Raw genomic sequence first — 21,212 nt, forward strand, 5'->3', positions numbered from 1 at the left:
CGGAGCTCTGTGATGGTTCGTATTTGATTCCAGTACGGAGCTTCAGAAAACATATGGGTACAAACACGGCATTATTCTTTTGTCTCCAACAACGGCCCTTGACATCCCTTTGAAATCAAATACGAAGCACTGCACGTGCAGTGACCCCTCTCAGTTATTAAAAATAATTAGGCCAAAGAAAGATCACTAAAAAAAAAAACCATGCAAAATTCCTGAGGTTTACAACTCTCTTCATTTACATCAGGTTTACAAATGACTGATAAGGAAAGGGATGGGAAAAGAAGGATACTACTCAACAGCAGTGCAGTCCTCCACTTACAACAGTTCATTTAGTGACTGTTCAAAGGTACAACGGCCCTGAAAAAAGTGACTTATGACCATTTTTCATAATTAACAACCGTTGCACCATCCCTTATGGTCATGTGATTGAAATTCAAATGCTTGGCCACTGATTCATATTTGGCCACTGACTCATATTTATGACGGTTGCTGTGTCCTTTGATCCCCTTTTGCAACCTTCTTATAAACAAAGCCAATGGGGAAACCAGATTCATTTAACAACTCTGTTACTAACTCAACAACTGCAGTGATTCACTTAACAACTATGGCAAGAAAGGTCGTAAAATGGGGCAAATTCACTTAACAAATATTTTGCTTACCATCAGTAATGTTGGGCTCAATTATGATCATAAGTCAAGGACTATCTCTATTTCACAAAGGGATGTTGCATAATTAAGAGATGTAAAGAAACTGACACATAATGGTCCTGATATAATCAAATAATGATGATGATGATGATGATGATGATGATGTTTTGGAAATCAGATACTTCAGTGACATGTGAGATCTACTTTCACCTTGGATTTCTATCCCTACAGTATATACTGCTGTTGCACTAAAAAAAAGGTATATGCAAACGGGATATCTCATTTTTCTCTGCGTTCTTTGTAGTGAAGATTCTTTGACAGGTAAATCATGTATTTGTAGATGTCATATCCAGAAGCTCTAATTACTCCAAAAGAGACTTTCTAAGAGAAGGACTCATTTATATGCTTTCCTAAAATCCATTTAGAAATCTGGAAATATCAAGGCTGTGATTTGGACTAAGGTGTTTTTTTTAAAAATCTTAGCAAAGAGCAATAGCAACTAATTTTTGCTCAGGTAGTTATAGGAAACTGAGCCTAACCTGAGAAACTTTGATTGAAACTCAAACTTTAGATTGTACAGCTAAGGATGTCATACATAACGCTCCTTCCACCCCCCCTCTACTTTTTAAAAGTTCTGCCTTTCAAGAACACTCATGCTTTTGCAACGTCTATATAAAACAAAAGTGTATTTTTTATATTAGCCAGCTTTATAAAACAACAGCTCTAATCTAACTCCCATTTCATCAGTGTCACTTACTCGGTGCATATGGGGTCATTTTGTTTCACAAAATAAAAATAGGTATTTGGAGAAAGCATAGAAAAGAGGATCTTCTTCAGTTTAATATGGTACAAGTTCTTCCATCACAGGTATGTATAGTAGTTGACTCCCATTTCAGTTTTTGGAGGAATTCAGTTCTCTCTCTCTCTCCCCCCTCCCCCCCTCTCTGATAATCCTACAAAAACAACTGTAGGAATAACTGTATAAATGGCAAAGAAAATTAGCACCCAAGATCTGCCATCACTACTGTCTTCTTTCAGAAGGCATCACAGCAGCAGAAGAAGTGCTGAATACTATACCCTTCCTGACTCTCCTGTGGCCACGTTTCACTCTGTGTCCTTCCTTTATCTCCAGTCTACTTTCTCTCCCTTCTTAATACTCCTCATTCTCAACTAATGAGTATATTTTAAAATCGCCAAGATCTCTATTAGCTTATGCTTTCCTCTACGCTCAGCACCAGTTATCAACTTTGCCTGCAACTGCCAATCAACGAGTGGTGATCTCAAAATGTGTAACAGTTCACAGTTCAAATCAACACTTACACTTCTTTTATAATGATGTGATAGTGGAAGTTGAGTCCCTGTTAGGTCATAAAATAAACAGAAACGCAAAACCCGATTTTGCTGTATCCGAGGAGCACAAAAGATAATGTAACAAAACCCTGCCCCTCCACTAATTTCCAGAAGGTCAAAGACAGAGGTTGGAGAGTGATCAGGTTTCAGCATTTCATAATTTAGCAACATGCATTTGGTCTTCCGGACTCTAATAATAGAGTCTTAAAGTGACCCTTCAGTAAAAAAAAGAATAAGGCATGTGCCTTTTTAAAAGAACCAAATACAAAAGCATAAAAAACGCATGGAAGTATTCTTCCGCGTCAATCCCTCCCTCCTAATTATGGATTATTTTCTTACTACAACCATCTTCATCACTATGGTCCCCACAGTCGTTGTCGCCATCACACTGCCACTGAGCAGGGATGCAAGTGCATTCGCCAAAAGCACTAACGGCACAGGTGAAATGGTTGCGGCCACAGGAACATTCGGAGCTGCTGCTAGCTGCACCTGCGGGAAAGAAATAATCAGCATTATCTTAGAGAGGAGTCTAGAAAGATAAGGATACAAAAAAGCATTCATATAAGGTCAGCTTGGAAAGTATTTTCCAATTTATATCATACATTATTCTACAGCTTACTGGATACAACAGCTAAACGCAACCAAACTGAGTCTATGTGAATACATATTATCAGGAAATGCATCCACTGTACTGAATAAATAGGTAGCGTAATTAATTTTCTACTTTCAGATGGGAGAAAGAATTAAAAACTAGTTATCCTATAAAAACTATATTTTCTGACTATTTGTGGTGTTAATTCTCTGTCAAAAATTACAAAGTGTGGAAAAATATGTATATTCTTCAAGGTAAGCAAAAATGTATTTTTCAAGAAATATGTTGCAGAGATGTGAATAGTTGGCAAAGTTAAATGCATAGATAGACATTCATGTTAGAAAGAAATGTATGTGCACTGGCATTGCAAACCTTTCTTCCCAAACATTCTCAAAAGATGGAGACCAGGGACAAATTGTAGTGAAAATTGGACAAATGAGAAATATAGAAAAACTATAATAAATCCAAATGCTATTTTTAATTTATGAGGAATTTCAATGTAATACAATATATCATTTGGTTAACTTTACCCTGTCAATGATGGCCAAGAAAAATCTCCAACTTCAATTATGCTGTGTTGCATAGCAATGTATGCAATTTGTGGTAATAATATGTGTTCTAACAAGACATTTAAAAAAAAATGTTTTAGATTATCCTTACAGCTTTGGAGGAGAAACAAAAATGCCAATCAGATAGTAATTTATAACAAGGGTTAAACAGAAAGATAACACAACTATCAGATGAAAATGTCCTATTTTCAAATTCATTGTGGAATGTCACTATTTCTATTTCATACACAAGTAATGCTCAGTGTGTGGCATTTCCTTACATTTCTGGGTTTTTTTTAATAATCTCGAAGTGTCTCACAAAAATATAACAATATTCTCTCTGTAGTAGCAGACAGCATGAAATAGCATTTCATCATGAAGTTAGCCATATTATGGCAGAAAAACAGGGAGAAAGAAGGTGGCAGATTTGAGGAAAGCCAAATTCCTCTAAAACCAGGACATGTGTTTTTGCACCTTTCAAAGGGTTTCAGAAATCCAGAAGAGGATTCAGGCCTATGAATATGACTCTGTCTCCACCTTGCATTCCAACCCATCAGCTGAGAGCTCCGGAAATGCTTTGGAAGTCAGAGTACCTGACTCCTGGCAACCAAAGCAGTTATTTAGGGAATAAATATATACTCTTATCCTTGTTGTATCAGAACAGTCCTGGTGCTATTAATGACGCTTCATATTCTAAATCGGAAATAGCCGTGGGATCTCTTCTTTTGCTGAGAAACTTTCAAATTGGCAAAAGACAGGACAATAAGGAATGGTTGTGAATCATTTCCCTTTCTAAGAGCAGCGGCAGGCACAGGCTTTCAAGATGCACTTAGCTGCCTTGCTAGCATGCACAAGAGAGAATGAGGGAATCCCAAATGCTTCCAATCCCTTAAAGGTAAAGGTTGCCCTCACGCATACGTGCTAGTCGTTTCTGGCTCTAGGGGGCAGTGCTCATCTCCGTTACAAAGCCGAAGAGCCAGCACTGTCCAAAGACGTCTCCGTGGTCATGTGGCTGGCGTGACTAAACACCAAAGGCACACAGAACACTGTTACCTTCCCACCAAAGTGGTCCCTATTTTTCTACTTGCATTTTTACATGCTTTTGAACTGCTAGGTTGGCAGAAGCTGGGACAAGTAACGGGAGCGCACTCCGTTACGCGGTTATGCTAGGGATTTGAACTGCCGAACTGTTGACCTTTCTGATCAACAAGCTCAGCGTCTTGGCCACTGAGCCACCAACCTTACTTAGCAGGCTGTAAATCTAGGAGCTCAAATTGGTGGGACAAATGTTAAGCATTAAAAACAAGGCGCTGCAAAAACATATGCTCAGCCCAGAAATGTGTGATTTACCCCCAGAACCAATCTCACAAATCCTTTCACACACAAATACTGTATATTCTTGGTTTTTCCCACAAGTATTCTTTTTCAGCAAAGCTGCTGAGTTGGTTCTACAATGAGATAATTAGGAGGCAGAAACACCTACAATATAATGCAAATACCCAGAAATCTGCTCTGACCGATTTTCTACCCACTCCTACTTTATCCCAAGCATTGTTTTATAGGGAGATCAGGTTTTTTTTTTAACTTTCTCCCTCCCCTTGCCAGAGTCTCCAATTGCATGATTAATCAATTGCCCCTACAGTGAAGAAACATTGATTATAAAAGCAGTGGGGGTGCTACTTGCTTTGGAAAACTGCCAAATAGCAACTATTTCTCCACTTCTCTCTTAAGAAACTGATTCGATCCTCAAGTGGCAATTCTTCACTGAAAGAAAGTACAGTTAATCCTGTTTTAATGGAGGGATTTGTTGACCGGTTGTTTAAATAGAGAATTCTTCAGACAGAAACTGAGAAAGTCACTTTGCATTCATACATACTATTATGGAAGAAACAACACTGCCTTGCAGAGCCTATCGAGCAGAAGTGGCAGAATTCATTTCAGATTTCAGTCCTTTGGCTGCAAGTAAGAGTGAAAACTTTACAGAGCAGTACAACACACAGCTGGAACGCAACACCTACACTGTGTTCCATAATAGCTCTGGGAAATGGCCAGTGATTAAAATATATATGGAGGAAGAGGAAGAGGAAAAAAATGTTTTAACTCACACTTTCTGAGATATTCCATGACAAAAATGACTATCAATCAATCAGAATAGAGCTGGAAGTCACCTTAAAGGAATTCTAGTCCAGCCCCATGCAAGAAACCCTACACCAGGGCTGTCAAAGTCCCAGCCCGCAGGCCGGATGCGACATGGGCTGGCCACGCCCATGCCCAGTTTAGTAAAGGAGGGAAAGTCCTGACAGGTCACATGACACTGCTGTGACAACATGAGTTTGACACCCATGTGCTATACCACTTCAGACAAGTGACTGTCCAGTCTCTTCTTAAAAACCTCTCATGATGAAGCACCTACAACTTCTGATGGCAAGCCGTCCTAATTGTCCTCACTGTTACGAAGTTTCTCCTTAATTCCAGGTTGCTTCTCTCCTTGATTAGTTTCCATCCATTTTTTTTCCTGCCCTGCCCTCTGATGCTTTTGAGCCAAATGGTGTTGAATGTTCAGCTTCTTACAAATTTAGCTATTGGGTTATTCATAAAACTTTATACTTAATTTGGACTACAGATTAATTGCTTTTCTAATGCTTGCTAGAGCCTTCCACACGCTTCCGTTCCTCTGAAAATATTGAGGCTTACACGGAAAATTTTGACATTGAAAAGACCCCTTTTCATTCTCAAGAAGTCATGAACAATGCAACAAATGCAGAAATGTGCCTTGAAAGCAAATATTGCAAATACTGAAATCACTAATTTTTCCCCCTGATTCCCCATTGAAAATTTTTCAACAATGTGTCTTATTTGTTGTTATGCAGACAAGCAACAAAGAACCAAAACCATGCTGGTTATACTTCAAATTTTCAGAAGTGCTCTATTTCCTGCCTACCTGTATTTTAGGAGCAAGATCTTGCCTTTGATGATCAATATCAATATCAAATTTATTTTGTTAAGGGAAACACTGTAGAGAATTTATACTGAAAATAATAGGTTTCATGCCTTAGATGTAAATCAACAAAGGCCCATGAAACTGCAAAATAAGCAAAGGTAAAAGTTACAAGATTACTTCAAGAGAAGCTGAGCTGCAGGATCCTGCATTAACTGATCTGCAGACCCTTCTACCAGGATAATTGCTAGTACCTCAAACTGACAACTGTCTGCTTATCTTCTCTGCCAGATAGCAGAAACTGATCTTATCTCCTGTCTTCCAGAAATCCTATTGTCAGTTCCTAGTTTTAATACTCAACCAAGCATCATTCTTTTCTATAAAGGTACAGGTACAGGTTTCCCCTATCCAGTCATGTCGAACATTTCTTGGCCAAGGAGCCAGCGTTGTCTGAAGGCATTTCTGTGGTCACATGACTAGCATGACTATAACACCAAAAGTGCGTGGAACGCTGTTACTTTCTCACCGAAGTGGTACCAATGTATCTATGCGCATTTGCATGCTTTTGAAACTTCTAGGAGGGTAGAAGCTGGGGTAAGTAGCGGGAGCTCACCCCGTTGTGTGGCACTGGGTCTCGAACCTCAGTTGTCAACTATCCAGCTGACAAGCTCAGCATTTTTAACTGCTGAGCCATGGCACCTTCCTATTCTTTCCTATATTTATTGCTAGAGCACCTCTTGATATTCTACATTCAATGTATTTAACCAACCCCATGTAGCATAATTGTATATATCATCTATAGATCAGGAGTCTCCAACCTTGGCAACTTGTGGACTTCAGCTTTGCTGGCTGAGGAATTCTGGGAGTTGAAGTCCACAAATCTTAAAAATGCCAAGGTTGGAGACCCCTGATCTAGATCATGTTCCTGGATAAAAGGTTAATCTGTAATAGTTCCATGCTTTTAAACTGTATTCACAATCAGGACTTCTAAAGATAATTTGGGGGGAAATCCTAGTTTTAAGACTTAAATTACACATAGGCAACTGGTTTGTTGGACTATTCAGTTGATGAAAGTTGGACTTTTAAATTATTGGTGACTGGACAGGCAACACATTCATGTCAATTTCAATTAACAGCTACTGGGCATCCTGTGCATTCCAAAACAGTGGTTGATCATATTCAGTCTCCCCTTACTTGAAGTCACAACAATCTGCCAAAACTCTGATACTTAGATGCTTCCAAGTCATTAGCTGCAATCCATCCCCTTAATCTCATACATCAGAACTACTAAATAGGTCCTAATTCAAGAAGTCAAATTTATCCTCACTGCTCAATTTACTATAGGCAGCATATAGAATTCCAGGTGCTAGAGATGCTATGCTTTCTGTTCTTGATAGAGCATTTCCTGATATTAGAAAAGTTTATGGGTATGTTCTAAAATTTCATCTTAAATGTAGTCTTCACAATATCACATTGCAAGTTATCCGGTAACTCTCCAGTAGGAAAAAAAGAAAAGCCAACACATTTAATCTTGAGATAGTATTTTATGGTTATCTTTTAGTTATGTATCAGAATTGTATTTTAAAATCAGTATTTCCCAAGGCAGAGACTCCCTAAGAAAATTTGGGGCTTTTTAGCTCATTCAAACAATGAATGACGAGTGATGAAAAAGTACAAAATGATCAAAATATAGTAAAAGCATTTTAATAGTAATTGTATGAAAGATTATGATTACAACAATAAAAAGTAATATATAAACAATTTTAGTAACTTGATCTCTTAAAATACAACAAATGATCTCTTCTTCCCATATCTTATCCCATATCTATAAATTATTCTTAAAGCATTGTCATTTCAGTCCTGGTGTCAGCCAAAGTCCATTAAGTGTTACCAGAAATAATAATATATTTTAGCCATAGTCAAATAAACCAACTTTATGTTCTTTCCTTTTACTTCTAACAATCTTAATCTTTAGTCCATTCAAAAAATAACTTAGAACTTGATTTTTTTTTCATTTTTTGTCCCTTCTTATGAGATTCTCAATAAGCCCCTTTTGTTAATCTATTAAATTAATATATAAAAATTATCCATGTCACTCTCTTGGTTTATTCTTTGTATATTCCTTTTAATAATTAAGACATCACTCAGAGGATATTATAGGTGAAAGCTTTTCTCCTTTTTTCAAAATATTTAGGATCATTGAAATAAAATAAACAGCAGGATACTCAGAACAGGAAAAAAAGTATTTGATTTACACAGTTGATTAATCTATGAAAATTATCATTATTAACTCAAGGTGACTTGGCTTTTATTAGCAAATATAGGGAAGTAGTTGTCCATGAACTATAATAAATTTATATTGGACCTTATTTCATAGAATGTATGTCTCTGAGTGGCACTTGATGAGAAACATGCAGAATACCATGGTGATATTTTATGCAAATATATATTCTAGCCTCTTGCTGAAAATTCCAGGAAATATGCAAAGGTCTTTCCTTAAATCAACCAGAAATTATTGAAAAAGAACCCTTTTGTCTCTAACTGAATGAATGGACATGGTCCATATCACTGGCATTAGAATTAAGTCTGGACCCCTTTACATAGAAGTTCTGCGGCTTATGGTCTGGAAACAAATTGAGCCAAAGATGTCCCTAGGACTGGGATAAATGTCAAAAACAGTGTTGTACCATAAGCTCCAACCCTTTTGTATGTGCACCATGGCATACATATTGTAAATGTACGAGGCACACTGCAGGCAAAGCAGCAATAAACCAACTGAGAGGAGACAGTTGGTCAGAAAGAACTTTTAATCTGCTATTCAAGGGAAAACCATTCACCCACTTTCATTTTTCCTGAAATTGATGTAATGAACATTACGGGTTTGTACAGATTTTTCAAAATCTGGGCCATTCAATGACCCTCCAAAAGGCAAAGTTCTGAAAACAGCTATCATTTTCCTAGGAATCTACTCTAATCCAAGCAATTCATGACTGATCTCACTCACCCCTGTGCTTGGTAACATTCTATAAATTTTAGCCTCTGCTTCTCACCATTAGTAACCAATTTCCTTAAGACCTGATTTTCGTACTAAAGGATCTGGTCATTGTTATATACCCAGAGTCCAATGAGTTTGCAGTGTTAACAATTTAGCAGCATTGAATGCTCAACATTCCCTTCTCTCTTTACTTATGCTCCTAAACTACCATCCCACAATATGTTAAATATGTAGTTATATCAACCCTTTTTCTGTGTTACTAGGCTAAGAATTCAAGTCATTAATAGGGCTATAATTTTCCAGCCCTAGAGCATGGGAAGGAAATAAGAGCTTTTTTTCTATATCAGATTTTTGAGGGCTGTAATCCGACTCTTTTCAGGACTGTGACTCGCAGAATTTCAACCACAACTCTTCTGTTAAAGTAGATTTCCCCAAAGTGACACATTCCAGATGTTGTGGACCACAACCCCATCATCTTCAGCTTCCTTAGCTAATGACTCGGGAGAGAAGCAGTTGCAGCCCGACGTATTAGAATGGCACCGATATGGGAAACATTTTGTGAAAGGGTCAGCAGATGAGTGATTTGGGTGTAATCTTTTCCTTGTTAATAGTGGAGATATCTATGCAAACGAGCTTCCTTGTCATTATTTGATGTTCCACCAGAGGCTGGGAAAGCAAGCCACAGCGGCTTAGTTTTTGCAAAAGGTCTCTGGAGAGAGGATGGTAAATGTGGCTTTGTGGCAAGAATGAGGTAGAAACCTCTATTCTGCAATGCCCAAACAGAGAAGCTTCAAAAACAGAACCACAAGATAAATGCAGCTATCTTGGGAGAAAGAGGATTTTTTTAAAAAAAAATGTAACAAAAACACATATAGTATTAGGTTTCTCTCAAAGAATGAGTAAAATAGGAAAACTTACTAACTGCCAGACTGAACTGACTATGTCACAACCGGGCCAAGCTCATCAAGTAAGAAGTACCACACAACCACAATGTCATCACGGATCCCCCACTGCTTACCAGAAAACTGAAAGAAATTCAGACTTGAAAGTAAAAGAGCCTTGGCTATTATTTTATGGGATGAGGGGAAACCATTTGATAAATACTTTTTATGGGTTCATATAGGGCTAGACATTTCCAGTAGCGTTGCCAGAAGCAGAACAAGATGTTCAGTGGTGAAGTTACAACAACGCAGCAATCCAAGCAGGGAAGTTTGACCCTGCACAGCCCACCCGCATCTTGCGTACTTCCAGAGGGGTTCATGAACTGTTATGTTTAAGCTCTTGCTATTCTCCTGCTTCAAGTCTTCTCTACCGAAAAGGAATCTCCTCAGTTTCTTAAGAACAAAAACCATCCCCTAACTCTTCCCAAGATCTGGTTTTTGGATCCATTAATTCGGCAGTTTGTAATCAATTCTGATATTTTATCTGTAAGTAGGAGTTAACAAGATTATGATCTTAACTGAAAGCCAAAATAAGAGACCAGGGAGAAAACAAATTACTTTGGCAACTCTCTACCAGAAATTATCTGGGGTTTATTTTGTGCTTTATTACTTCTGAGGCTTTAATCATCAATTGGCTGATATATATCAATGAGTATTAAATACTCATTGTTTAACTTCAATGCATACACTTCACATACTGATTTAGTCTGACTCCAGAAAACAGCTAGATACTAAAACAAGACATATTTCAGTTGGTTCCGAATGTGACAATGTAATTTTTTCTCTCTCTATCCTTACATCCATTCTCATCTGTCACTAGTCCAGCTTTGGCCAACAAACTGCTGACTGAATGTGTGGAAATTACAATTCCCCGAATTTTCAACCAGCAAGGCCACTGACCAGGCTGACAGAGATGTGACATCTGGAATCTGTATCCCAAACACAATGCAGGGAACCAAGTCTGGGAAGGCTGCATTAGACACACCATTAAACAAATTCTACGGAAACCAATTTACCATTACGCTTGCGTGCCAAGATTTCCGTTCTTCAACACAGGAAGTAAAAATAAAGCCTTCTGCTCCACTTCAGCAATCAAAGGGCAGGCCTTCTCTCTCACTCCCCCATCCACCTCTGCCCTGCACGAGGGTCAACTGATATTCCATGTTATTGGAAAACAAAGCTCAGCCAGACTCTTGGGACATTGAGGTAGGTACTGTACTACTTTGAGGTTGTCCAAAATCTTAAGTGGAAAGAGCCAACTCCAAAGCAACTATTGACACTGAAATTAGATTGCCAGTCTCCTGGCAGAATCCCAAAATTTAAATGCTACTGTTATTCAGAGTTCTGAATTAGCTTTGGATGTGAGGAGTTTGTGTTGACCAACAGCCAAACGTAACAAGAAAGCTGGAGAGAAATTTGTCAAATGTTGATAAAGCCATAGGAGGAAAAATTCAGAGATGCTACCAAGAAACACAAAAAAATTTAAAATATGTACAATAGGAAAGAGAGAACTTTAGGAAAACTTTGCTCTTTACAGAGACAGCTTTGGGAGACCCACTCAGGCCAACTTTTTCCAATCTAATCTTATATCTACTTGTACTGAACCATGTTGGCTTACAAGCTGCAAACTAATCTGCCTGCGTGGCATCAATTTGGAAAAGGTTGACTGGGACAACTGAACCTCATTCAAATATGCACATTAGTGTCATCTCAGAACCTGGGAAACGGTGGCTTTTGGTTCATTAAAAAAATACCAGATACAGCTCAGAATTCTGTACTGACCTCATTGCAACAATCAGCACTAGAACATGGTTCTCTGTGCAGAATACATCATTTAAAAAAAATGTTTGTGTGTGTGTGTGTGTGTGGAATATGCAGAAAATTATACAATGCTTATTCTAGATCGGGGTGTCAAACTGGATTTCTTTGAGGAATGGATCAGCACTGTAGTTCTCCTCCGTGGGCTGGCTGGGGGGGGGGGGAGACGGCATGTGCGGCACCCCCACGCCCTAGTTTTGGCCAGCAGAGTATTGCAGGAGGTTGTCCAGGCCAAAAATGGGGCATAGGGGGGTGCATTCAGCCCCTTCCCGCACCCCATTTTGGCTGCCAGAGGAATTACGAGCCAATCCTTTGCTATTTCCAGGCCGGTTCTGCAGGCTTTGAGTTTGACAGCCCTGTTCTAGATAAACAGAATATGTAGAAGGCAAAGAATTCAACATTTTTGTGACCAGATTTCAAAACACTTTTGTGATGATCCGGAGTGTAACATAAACATAACAGAATCCAAAACATAAATAAATGTCCTTTAATGCCTCCAACTTGGCCCCACTATTCAATAATACTCATTTGGACATAAACCTTACTCAAAAAATAGTCTTCAGCAGAAAGCAATACAGCCTGAACTTAATGGGCAGATAGAGGTGAAATAAAAACCAAAACAAACTACAATAAAGAAAATTCCACAACGGATCAGGATAAGCAATTATCAAGTTCAAGGAGATAACAAGGCACAGTCTGTTGGAAGGACATCAACCAAGATAACTTCAGCCCAAAATAAAACATGCTTTGCTTCTGGCAACTCTGTGTTTTAACCATCTCTCTGATATACTATTCTTCCCAGCTGCAACCAATGAGGGGGATCATGGCCGCCGCCTCTCTTGTAAGCCAAATTGTTTCCTTCTCCGTTCCTCCCTGCGTGTCCTAGGATGAAAAGGGGATGGGCCTAGTTCTTTCTCTGACTGCCCAGCTGGCTTCTGCCCTTCCCCAGCCTCCTCCACAACCTCCGGATCCACACCTCCACTCCCTCTTGGCTGTTCCTCCTCTCCCTCAGAGTCTGACTCTAACAAGGGCATGACAACTTTTTACATAATACTGTTTGTGTATTCAAAGACAGGTTATAGCCAGTACTGACTTTTTTTATTAGATGGACTGACCCAGACTTCAAAGAACCCCCTTATCCTTGAACTAATTTAATGAATGCACCAAGATGCAAAGAATTTGTGGCCATTATATATACACACACTAACGTATGTAGGCCAAGTTGCCACATCTCTACGCACCTACAATTGTACAACATTCAACTGACCTTTCAATACTGCTCACCAGCAGCCACATACATTGCTTAGTTGGGGAAAACAATGAACAGAAAGAAGCATCCTCACAGGAGATCTTGAAATATGTAGATATTTTCTGTATTTCATTGTCCCCATGTCCTGTAGCAATCCAATTTTGCAACTGGTGAAATTTAGAAAAAAAAAAGCTACAGTGGCAATTGAGTAACCAGAATAATTAGATAGTGTAGGATGGCATGATGGTTGGATGCTAGCTCTTTCAAAGCTTTAATGCCAGGTGGTGATCAAATAATTCATGATTCAGCCTACTATAGCTCAACAGCAGGGTCCTCTTTTTTGTATGCGTTCAGCACAAGCTGTTTGGCTTTAACAGGCAAAATTGGAGCAAAAAGTTTCATTCCACTAAAAATCAGCCTCAGCCAATCTGGGAATTCTTTAGATGTATGGACAGAAATCTCAGCTTAATTGGGAACTCTAGGTATTGTTGAAGAAAGATGGAATAAACTAAGATTCTAGGAAATAAATGAATAGCAACTATATTGTTGCTGTTAAAAGATTGTTAACACCTAGCCCACAGAAATATAACCAGCAATGCATGTTAATATTTTCAAGATATACATTATTATTTATTGAATTCTTCCATAATTGCTCAAAGTCCTTTACATACCTTCATCTTCTCAAAAATTCATGAAGGTATTCTATTATTTTCATAAAATGGTGGCAAAGACTAAACATCTGGAAGACTTTTAGCTGTTCTCAGACATTCTTAACTTGCACGCTAGAACCCTCCTCCAGTTTTAATCAAATAGCATTATTTAGAGGACTTATTTATTTAGTAGATTTATGTGACCACCCCATATAATATACATGGCTCTGGGAGGCTAATAGTATTAAAATGATTTAAAAAAAACTATGTAGAAATAAATAAAACCCATAGCATTCAGAAAAAAAACAAAAAGCCGCAATTGAACACTCAACCAAGCAATACGCTCTGTCTCACACCCAGAGCTCCAGGCTCAAGCACAGAGTCACATCTCCAGAGTCTTATAGAAAGCCAAAAGGGACATGCCCGCCTGATCTCTGAAAGGATGATATTGCAGAGATCAGATGCCACAACCGAAAAGGCTCGCCCTGGGCTTTACCAGCTAACACTCCTTAGCAGACAGGACCTGCAGTATGCCTCTCCTCCTAGACTGGATGGGATGGGTAGAAACAACAAGAGATCTCATAAGTAACACAAGCCATGAAGTACTTTAAAGGCAACTACCATGATTTTGAATGGCATCCAGAATTATGACAGGCAATACTCTTGTATTTTTTTTCCACATGGTGAAAAGGCTTTCCATTTTAGGAGGAAGAATTTTTACCTAAACAAGAGGTAAGGATTTCTATTCTTAAATTAATATTCGGAGTTCATGAAGCGTTGGTTCACTTGCTATGTTGCTCCTTATTCGAAATGCCATGTTAAATAGACAAAATATACCTTCGGTTCACGATGAAGACATCCATCCCTTAAACATTCACTCTTGAAAACAAGAGTCATTAATCGATTGTTATTTATATCAGGGGTCTCCAACCTTGGCAGCTGGCTGTGGAACTCTGGAAGTTGAAGTCCACAAGTCTTAAAGATGCCATGGTTAGAGACCCCTGATTTATATGACCTCAGGCAGAAGCTATCAGCAGCCCCCCTTCTTCCTAGCAGAGATATGCAACATCTCCGGTCTGAAAAGCATGTTGTCTGTACCTATAACTTCCCACCCTTCTCAAATGTGCATTGGACAATGTGCGAACCCAGTAAAGAATATTCCTGAAGGCATATAAAGGCCCTTTGTTCTCCTTCCAATTGTGTCTTACAGAAATATTTCCAAGCCACTGGTCACTCACATGTAAGTGTGAAGGGGTTCCTCGCAAGGCCTAAGGAAATGTCAAAGGATGAGAAAAGTTTCCACCCATTAAAAGTATTCTCAATTTCTCACCTCCATCTGTGTTTTTATTTTGGAAACTGGACACTCCCCAAGTAGAGGAGGGAGAAACGCAAGCATGGCTTCTCCCCAAACCTTCTTCAGAACGCGCACACACCCTCCCCCTTTTCACAATGCTCTCTGGTGGCTTTAACATATTAAACAAGTGACAGAGCAGAGGGCATTTCAGATCAGGCAGCCTCCAGACATAATGGCAGTTCTCTCACAAACTGCTCAGACATAACAGAAAGACAAATAAAATGAACAACGGGGGAGAGACATGGACAAGCGAGCTTCTCATTCCTATTCAAGCTGTCACTTTTCTCATTCAGGTGAAGACTGAAACAACCCAGACTTCTCAAGCATAGCTACTCTGGCCCAAGAATTTGTAAATGCCCCAATTTTTTACTTACAGTAGAAAGAAACATTTTAGGAACCCAGCATTATTGAGGATTGGCAAATAAATGTGCAAACAACTCTTTGGGTGAAGAGTTAAAAGAAGTATAGTAGATTAATTTTCACGTTCATGTTTTCCTAAAAGCAGAGACATGGAGAGAGGAGTTTTAAGGCACATTGTTGGAAAGGCGGTGGGTAGTCTATGCTCTGTTGTGAGGAATTGATTGAAAGAAGAGAAAGTGTGTGCAAGAGAACACATTTGTCCACTTTGTTCTGTGAAAGCGTTGAATGTGTCAGCAGAAACATAAAGATTGAACGCAGTTGGTTTGGGGGTACTTAGAGTAAGAACTATGTGGTAAAAGAAGAAAGAGAATGGAAAATGTAACCGTGCCAAATGAATCCATTTTAATTCAGTTCAATTACTTCAAATAAATAAATACACTTCTTTGGCTTACTGGATCTTATCCCTTTTCTGAACACATTGTTTATCCTGAAAGGGAATAGCACGATGGGTATATGTATTACATTATATGTATGCGTGCATGTATACAAACTGGCCTTTTTAGATGCTTTCATGACAAGAGGAAACATTGTTGGAGAGGTTGTCTCAGGACTTTTCAGTTAAGATGTTTACATAAGAATAGCTTCAAAAGTATACTTCCTTATTAAATAAAATTAAAACATTTTAAAGCAAAAGCATGTGCAGCGTACAGATACACTCTACATCTCAGAAGCTGTTCATTGTTACCTCTTGCACCATTTCAGTCCAAAGTTCTGCCAAATCTTTTCTTAGGTTACCTTAACTAATTACTCCCTCCCTCATTTCTGCATTTAACTCTTCCTATTTTTCCCTATGCAGAGAGGAATAATAATGGGGTTTTTCAGTTGTCAGGAACACACCAAGATTCTACAACCCTGCAGTTCATATTACCTATATACTAAACCCAAGGCATTTTTCTCAGATTTTCAAAAGGATGCCTTCCTAGAGGAGGTCAAGGTTTAACTGATCCACCATCCTATTCCAAACAGTGATAAGTCAGGTATCTTCAGAACTGTTTACAGCAGGGCATGGACACTAATCACCTCCTCCAGAACATGGCTTTTAACACTTCATATACACAGATGTATGTTCCTCCTGTATATCTAGTTTCCATTCAGCTGCCAAGACCAACAGCTGTCAACGTAAAGCAGCCATTGCTCTCCCTCCAGATATACTTCGGAGTACAACTCTTAACACCACCACCACCCCTGGCCCAGCCTGCACCACTTCCTGGTGTCCAGTCACCTCTTGAAAAAGTACCTTTGGGACAACCGTGACCCGCATGACTGAGAATCTTCATAGACACGTCCATTGTTGCACTCTGAGATACCTCAATAGAAGAAGCTGACAGAAAAGCCTCCACAAAGCTTCACACTGGAGAGGTGTACACATTACACTGCTACAGTAGTTCTCAATCTGCTCTTCACCATGGACCCTCCCTTCATATATCTTTTGTGACCACAGACCACGGCCACAGACACCCCCCAAGACTTAAGATTTAAATTGTACTATTTCTTCAAGTCTTTGTGGATCCCGCTGGGATGACATCGTGCCTCCACTCCCCAGAGGTTTGCACACCACAGGTTGAGGATCACTACACTATTATATTTTTGGATCATGTGGTAGAGACGACATATTCCACAAATGTAAATTCTGTTCGCTGACCATTGGGTATTCCTATTCTAAATATATCTTTGCTCCTGGCTATCTTAAATCTGCTTGGACACTCGAACATAATGTGCTGGTATGAAGTACATATGACAGTACAGTAACAAATCCTACAGTTGTTGGCCAGCTGGTCCAGAATGCAGAGGCATGTGCGGTATTGGGTGACCACAGTGTGCTCATGTAACATTGCTGGTTTGTGAACAGCACTGACTCTCAGCAGGCTTCCAGGTACAATTCAAGGCGTTGGATGTCACTCATGTGGTATGGAGCCTGGTTACTTGTAGAACCACTATCACAAAGGCCTCCATTTGTCCCATTCAATCTGGCAGAGTGGGCATGCTCTACATCCTCTTCATGAAGCAGCAGCATCTAATGAGTTCGAGGAAAGCTGCCTTCTCTGCCCATCCTATGAAACAGCCTACAGGTAGTCAGGGGTGGGATTCTACCAGTTCGCACCTATTCGCTAAAACAATTGTTAACGCTCTAAGCAGTTGGGAGAACTGGTTGTTAGAAGAAATTACTGGCCTAATCCTGTAAGGAAGACAGGAAGGAAACATTCTGGTGTTGCTTACAGAAACTGCCTCTCTGTTAACCCTTCTTGGCAGGACTAGACTTCCTGTCTCAGGAATGTCTCTGGAGTTTTTTTCTCCTCCCTTGCTGGTACTTTGCTTGTGTGGAGTGACCATTCAAAGTTACAATGGCACTGAAAAAAGTGACTTATGACCATTTTCCACACTTATGACTGTTGCAGCATCCCCACAGTCATCAGAGGCCAGGTGAGGAGATGTGTGCCTCGATGTGAGTGATATTGAGTTGGCTACGCCCAGCCAGTAACATGACCACCAAGCCACGTCCACCAACTTAACCACGCCCACAGAATCACTTGTCAAAAAATTTGAATCCCACCCCTGCAGGTAGTCCTAGGTTTATGACCACAACTGAGCCCAACATTTGTGTTGCTAAGTGAGACATTTACTAAATGAGTTTTGCCTCATTTTACATCCTTTCTTGCTATAGTTATTAAGCAGTGGTGGGATTCAAAAAAAAATACTACCGGTTCTGGGGCCATGGCTTGGGGAAGGTTACTGCAAAATCCCCATTCCCTCCCCACGCCACTAACCTGCTTTCCAGCTCTGTTCTCCTGTGCAGGGCAACAAAAGAAGACCCAGCCAATCAGCTGGGACTCGGGAGGCAGAGAATAGTTGGGGGCAGGGCCAGTCAGAGGTGGTGTATTTTGTTTGTTCTCTGAACTGCTCAAAATTTCTGCTGCCGGTTCTCCAGAACTGGTCAGAACCTGCTGAATACCACCTTTGTTGTTAAGTGAATCACTGTAGTTGTTAAGTTAGTAACCCCATTGTTAAGTGAATCTGGCTTCCCTATTGCCTTTGCATGTCAGAAGGTCGCAAAAAGTGATTACATGACTCCGGAATACTACAACCGTCATAAATATGAGTCAGTTGCCAAGTGGCTGAATTTCAATCACGTTACTGTGGGGATGCTGCAACGGTCATAGGTGTGAAAAAGGGCCAAAAGTCACATTTTTCAGTGCCATTGTAACTACCAGTATTTTCTAGGCCTACCAGTATTTCTATTCACCACTCAGGCTTTCATTGGCCATATCCGTTTGTTTTGCAAATAAATAAATAATAAATACAACTCCTTACGAAGAGTTAAGACTTTGTTGCCCTATGCCAGTAGCTTGTCTGTAACTCTCCCAGTTTTGTGTCTGCAATAATCTATGGCTTATTTCAGATTGTTCCTTTGATCGAGTGAAGTTGCAATTAATCAATGGGCTACTCTAAAATAATATCCTACACGAACTAAATGGACAGAAATCTATTCAGCTCAGCTCAATCTGGCTAGCCAAATCTCATGACCAGCTGGGATGCCCCTTTCCTTGCTTGCTCAGCAGGATGCCCCAAAATGGCGTGTGAACAGTCCCCTGCAGCATTAAAGTGAACAATTGTCTCTGCCAGTATCATTCATCTCCTTCTCTTGCCAAGCTGTTTTGTTATTTCTGGTCCCCTTTCATCTTACAGGGAGGGGCTTTAGGAGCCCAACTGTTTGGCTGCAATACAAGAAGTTCATATTTTTAAGGGAAGTATATTATTATTATTATTTATTATTATTAGCAGGGAGGCAAGATTAGGAGGTGAGCCGCGCAGTGGCACACCGAAGACAGAACCTTGCTAAAGTTCTCAGGCCCCAGTTGACCTGTTCCATTCCACTTCTGGTCTGTCTCTTCAAGGGAGTGCAGAATTTGCAGGAGAAGGAGGGTCATGGGAGAACAAAACTCTTTTCTTCTTCAGGAAGTGGGGGGCTATAATTACTAAGAGACAGTTTCCTGGTGGAAATCAACATGGGGACTAGCCCCTGCTTGTTTTGCGTGCAAGCGAGTGGCCTTTCATCCTCTCCCTCTCATTCATTTTAGATCATTGAGAGGGAAGCAGGACATAAGCACCATGGCATCCACAGTTCAATGGCACTCCACCCCTACCAAGTGGCTGAAATAAAAAGGCAGTTGCTACAACAATGCAAAACTAAACAGGAGGGGCATTCCAACAGGATCCACACAAGAAAAACATTCAAACTTGACTCTCTGCAAACAGCCCCAAGAATGAGAGGCATCAGATGTTGTTACAGGGCAGCAGAACATCTCTTTAGACAGAACTGCATTTTCAGTCCCAGTTCAGGGACACTGACATTTTCCAGGTCAAAAACTATCTCCCTTCTTTGGCTTCTCTAGTTACCCCTTTCCATTCTTTCCCCTAGGAAAGTCAGTTTAACTCCAAGGATGAGTAATAGTAGTAACAAAAACAAGCCTTTTGGGTTGGCATTGGCTGAATTGAAAGATCATGCCAAATCACTTTGTGTTCAACCATGGTTTACAGACTAAATCCCATGGGTTGGATTCCTATTAGGCTGCAAACCATGTAGAGCTGTTCCACACATTCTACTGAACCAAATACAACGTCACCTTACAGTCCAGCACGATACACGGACTTACCTATTGTGGAACTGTGCTAGCTGAATCAAGAAAGAGATGAAGAGTTGAATACCGCTTTCTAGAATGTGAATGCTACGTGCGAATTTATACAAATGCAATGGTTCTTTCACTCTGAAGGTGTCAGCATCTAGCCAAACTTAAGCTGGATTTCATTAGCATTTGAAGGATGAATGCTAGTCTGATAAGCCAAAATAGCACCCCAGAAGGAGACAATGGCAATCATTTTCATGCTGTTGCCAAGAAAGCAATATGTATTACTTTTTAAGTAGAGAAGCAAAGGAATCTACATGTCTAACTGTGCTCCTATTCACTACTGTTTGACTGCTTACAATGCTTATAATTCTACCCTTTGATTTCACTGTAGAACAGGGATGTAACAATTGTACAATCTTGACAATTTTAAGACTTGTGGATTTCAACTCTCCCAGCCAGAACTTGCAGAAGTTGAAGTCCACAAGTCTTAAAGTTGACAAAGTTGGATACCCCTGCTGTAGAACCTACTGGGATCAGTAGAAAAGGACAAGCTCAATTAGATGAAATATTAAAATAGTTCTACCATTTTTTAAAATTGAGTATTTTTCACAAGCTAACAGGATTCCCCTCCCCCTTCTCTGGCATGTATGAATTCATTCAGGTGTGTACAAATTATAAATTAAGCACCTGCTGTTTCTGAATGGCAGATGACAAGAATTAAAAAGATAATATAGGATGTGCATATACAGAAGATTAACCTGATGTTGAAAATCAAATTTTCCTGGTCAGAATTAGGGCACCCATAAATAACACTCCATATATTTTATACCATCATACATCATACTGATATGCGAACTGGGACATATGACTTAGTTGCAGGAATTTGTTAGGGTTATTACTTCTTGTGTTATCAACTTGTTCAAGAAAGAGAAAAGTCCTTTCTAGTACTACCATTTCTTAATACTTTTCCTTGAACTGCAATTTTCTTACTTCTCAGATTTCTGACTGCATCGTGTTCATTATTACTGTTTTAATTTTGAGGCAAGACATCATGGCAACCCTTGACTTCATCTATCTATCTATCT

The 21,212-nt window shown here is 39.6% G+C and overlaps 1 protein-coding gene across 1 annotated transcript in view; it reads right to left on the reverse strand.

Moving 5' to 3' along the window:
* LRP4 (LDL receptor related protein 4) overlaps nt 1-21,212 on the reverse strand; it is a 103,643-nt gene that overhangs the window by 50,891 nt on the left and 31,540 nt on the right. Inside the window, exon 3 of the mRNA XM_026703789.2 lies at nt 2,337-2,486. Within this exon, the coding sequence (XP_026559574.2) occupies nt 2,337-2,486 (150 nt within the window). The remainder of the gene's footprint in view (nt 1-2,336; nt 2,487-21,212) is intronic.

Source organism: Pseudonaja textilis, chromosome 1 (genome assembly GCF_049901715.1).
Source record: "Pseudonaja textilis isolate UNSWEBS1 chromosome 1, rPseTex1.2, whole genome shotgun sequence".
Lineage (NCBI taxonomy): Eukaryota > Metazoa > Chordata > Lepidosauria > Squamata > Elapidae > Pseudonaja > Pseudonaja textilis.